Here is a 4,283-nt window from a genome sequence, read left to right as displayed (position 1 = left end):
CTGGAGTCCAAAATATCAATTATTGAGTTGAACACTTATATACGATTTTGGTTACTACTGTGAAATTGGTTTCTTTCTGCTGTGTTTTACATGAAGGAGGCCTATGGTCCGTCCAATATTTAAAAAATATTTCCAAGATTATTGAGACACATGTGCAAATTAAAGAAGTACTCGAAATTTTACCTACTAAAGTTAGCAATATTTATTAAGGCTATTCAACAAGACACTGAAGAATACATAAAGATTGGTGTCATAATAAGATTCATTCCTTTTTTAATCAAAGGTCTCAAATTTAAGTCTGAAATGTAAAAGCTTAGTTAAATACAACCTTTAAGATTAAAACGACTTTCAAGAAGTAAATGGTTAGGTGGACGATATCTAGGTTAATACTTCTTTTTATTTTTGCATCATTCGTATATTTCTTTTTTAATGTATCAATATTTGTCAAAAAATATATATACTTAATAATCCATATTAATTTCAATATTACAATCTCTCATAATTTCAAATATATATATTATTTCCCCTTTAAGCTGTCTTAATATTGCAGTTTTACAACTCACAATAAATCCATAAGATTATATTACATTTGTCTCAAGAATCTAATGTAAATGTTTTATGTAGGCATATGTTGTACAACAAACAAACAAAAAACTTTGGGGAGCTCTAAGAACTCTTGAATAGTTCAACTTTACTATTTTCCAACTCTTTTCCACGGAGTTGTAATACTTACTTGTTGGAGCACACGGGATAGGAGGGTGAGCCATTGATGGAGAAAGAAGAAGCTGATAAGGAAGTCCAGCACATCCCACCCAAACAACCAGATATCAGTACAATAAACACTAACACTACAACTACATGCCACCAATCATCCTTCAAAGAAAAACTATTAGCATCAGAATATATGATGCATATTGATATGGTGGAAAACGACCATGCAAAGGAAGAACACAACAAAACAGAGGATCCCATGGTTTTAACCTCAAATGAATTACATGAAGGCATAAGAACAATAAAACTTTTGGAGGATGATAAAAACAGAATGTATCTACCATGGAAACACTTTCTGATCATTAAACTTCTAGGTAAACATATACAACACCAATATCTAAAAAAGAAATATACAAGAAATGTGGAAACCAACGGAGAACTTCCTGCTCATAGATCTTGGCTCCGATTATTTTATTGTCAAATTTAGCAAGGAGAAAAATATGATCAGTGCGCTGCAAAATGGCCCCTGGTTTATCAATGGCTTTTTCCTATCCATAAAGAAATGGGAACAAAACTTCATGGCAGGTAATGCCACCCAGGAAAGGTCAGCCATTTGGATACGACTTCCCCAGATGCCCATTGAGTTCTATGATGCCATTATACTAAGAAAAGTAGGCAACACCATAGGATAACTTTTGAAGATTGATGCCTGCACAAGTGCAGCACTGCGAGGACGATACGCACGCCTTTGCATTGAGATGCAACTCGAAGAGCCAGTTCAATCTTGCATTCTGATAGGCAACTACAAGCAGCAAATCATTTATGAAGGTGGACACATCCTCTGCAAAGCTTGTGGGAGACTAGGACACACAAACCAGCACCGCTCTCACACCAAATCCACCCCATACCTTCTGATGCAGAGCACAAAGTGGTGACCTCCACCACCCCCACAAACCATTAGCAAACGGTGGCCTTTCAAAAGAGGAGTAAAGCACAGGCAAGTTTACCACAGTCAAGAGCAATGAGGAATAGCAAGGCACAACCATTACCACACCAACAAAGCACTCAAAGCAGATACGCAAGTATTAATGTCAAAATTTTTGAAGCAGCCACAGGTAAGTACCTTCACACTCAAAAGCTCTCTTATAGGTCTAAAGATGCTGACCAATCCCAACTTCCCGATCCCAGCCTAATATACACACCCAACAAACAAACAACCATGAACTCAACAAGAAAAATGGACTCTAACATTATTAATCAATCACAGCTACTCCATAATAAATTCAAAATTCTTCAGAAAATAGAGGAATATGAAGGAATGGACATCCCCACAGACATCCCTCTGCAACCACAAAACCTTTCCTCTTCCACACACAAAAGCTCTTCGATACAAACAAAGAACAAGGCCACAGTACACATGCCACGCGTACAAAACGTGGCTACCACCAATAAGCACGCTGAACACTTGCATGGCAAGTTGCTGCCAAATCAAGAAGTTGCTGACAGCTACAACATAGCCGATAATCACACCATGCATGCAATTAATACTCAATCTCCAAACGACAAGTCAGACACCATGCAACACACATGCATACACTTGTCATCAGACATTGTCCAAATGGACACACCTATGGACACCTCTAACCAAACAGATCCTATATACTCTTACACGCTTAATTCAACCAATCACACCCAAGTTGAATCTTCCACAAAAGATACACAATCATTTTCTCAACCTTTACAGCATTCCTTCGATAACGTAAAAACAAATACTTCACAACAACAAAATGCCAAACTTACTCTTGCCTCTAAACAAAAAATCACGCCTGGCCCTACTAACTCACAAAGTGCCCAGAAACTCCTTTCAACCTCCCATGATGAACTTGAACAACCCAAACAACCTCATGCAAATTCCAAACCTATTCTATGCAACTCAACCACAACATCCGGACCATCAACCCACCTCATGGATCGAACAGGGACTCCAAGGCCAAGCTCTATTCTTCTCAATGTTGATAGAAGGGCAGGAAGTCATGATGATCATTCAAAATCCAAACTTCCTAGCCCAAGTGGTGCCAGAGGGGATGAGAATGGATGTGGACAATTATATGAACCATATGTGGATGGCAAACATTCTCGATCCCCTAGCCCAAGCAATAGCTCCTGCTCTTTACCACACCATGCACAACCACTGGAACTTTCCACAATATTTCAATCCCCTACTGAACATGAACCAAATGTTCGAACTACCATTTTTTCCATCACAGGAGGTAACAGAGATGAATCCTCTATTCTTCCCTTGGACACCTCAACAAGCCCAACACCATCCCCATGTGGCCCCTCCGATGGAACAAGGAGCAAATCTGGATCAGGAAGTGCAAGAGGCAGAAGAGGTGGTGATCCCCCAACCTCCGGGAAGAAGCTCCTTCACGGAAATCTCAACAATAAGAGATATAGTTCTTATGCTATTCCCGGAGAGGGAGGACAAGAAATACATACTACGTTGCCCAGTAGCACTTCAAAGGTGCTCAATAGAGATAACTCCACCGATCAACACTGCAACAGCAAAGTATGTAGTCCTAGTGAATCCCACTCTGAGGGACAGCCCATCCATTAAGGGAATTAACCACAGTGCAAATATGCTCCACAATCACTCCCCTATCATGAATACACCTACTAGCATAATCATTTAGAACGTTAGAGGCGCCAATAATGTAGACTTCAGGCGTAATTTTAGGGAACTTATTAATAATCACAATCCATGCATGGTGGCCCTACTGGAAACCAAAATGGAAAACCATGCAATCCTTAGGGTAGATTTCAATTTCTCTGATTTAATAGAGATCCCAACGGTTGGCAGAGCTAGTGGCATGGTCATTATGTGGGTTGATACAATGGTAGCAGTGGATCGTGTTAGGTAGACTGATCAGGAACTTCATGCCCTAGTCCAGGTATTACCAAATCACAACCCTTGGCTCTTTAGTTCAATTTATGTTGGTAATTCGTTAACTAATAGGATACGTCTATGGAATAGCCTCAAGACTACTTTTGACAATTACAAAGGCACATGGCTTATAGGTGGGGACTTTAACGATGTCCTAAATCAAGATGAGAAATGGGGAGGCAGGAATATTAATAGAAATAGGTCTTCCAGATTTTGGTCTTGTATTAACTATTGTAACTTAATAGATCTAGGATTCAAAGGTTGTCGTTACACGTGGTCAAATCATAGAAATAGGAGGCATGGACTCATATTAGAAGAACTTGATCGATGCCTTGCTAATGAAGCATGGCTAGAACAGTACCCCTCAGTATTGGTTACTCACCTCCCAAAGACCTACTCCCACCATAACCCCCTACTACTCAGACTTACTAATACTAGGACTAATTCTACCAAACCCTTTAGACTCGAAAAATATTGGCTAAGCCACCCTGAGTTTAGTAAAGTCGTTGAGAAAAGTTGGGATAATAGAAATTTCAATGATGCCCAAATTTTTTTCAAGACCAATGTTAGTGAATGGAGTGCTCAAAATTTCGGCAATATTTTTGCCAATAAGAAAGGGATACGGGCT

General features: G+C 39.4%; 1 protein-coding gene across 1 annotated transcript; it reads left to right on the top strand.

The window, feature by feature from the left end:
* The first annotated feature begins 1,948 nt into the window (after window positions 1-1,948).
* LOC138889289 (uncharacterized) lies at window positions 1,949-3,328 on the top strand. Its single transcript, XM_070172578.1, has one exon. The coding sequence runs from the start codon at window positions 1,949-1,951 to the stop codon at window positions 3,326-3,328; it is 1,380 nt and encodes a 459-aa protein (XP_070028679.1).
* The last annotated feature ends 955 nt before the right edge of the window (window positions 3,329-4,283 follow it).

The sequence above is a fragment of the Nicotiana sylvestris genome, chromosome 4, assembly GCF_000393655.2.
Source record: "Nicotiana sylvestris chromosome 4, ASM39365v2, whole genome shotgun sequence".
NCBI lineage: Eukaryota > Viridiplantae > Streptophyta > Magnoliopsida > Solanales > Solanaceae > Nicotiana > Nicotiana sylvestris.
The sequence above is the reverse complement of the archived record's forward strand: the minus strand, read 5'-3'. Positions and strand labels throughout refer to the sequence as shown.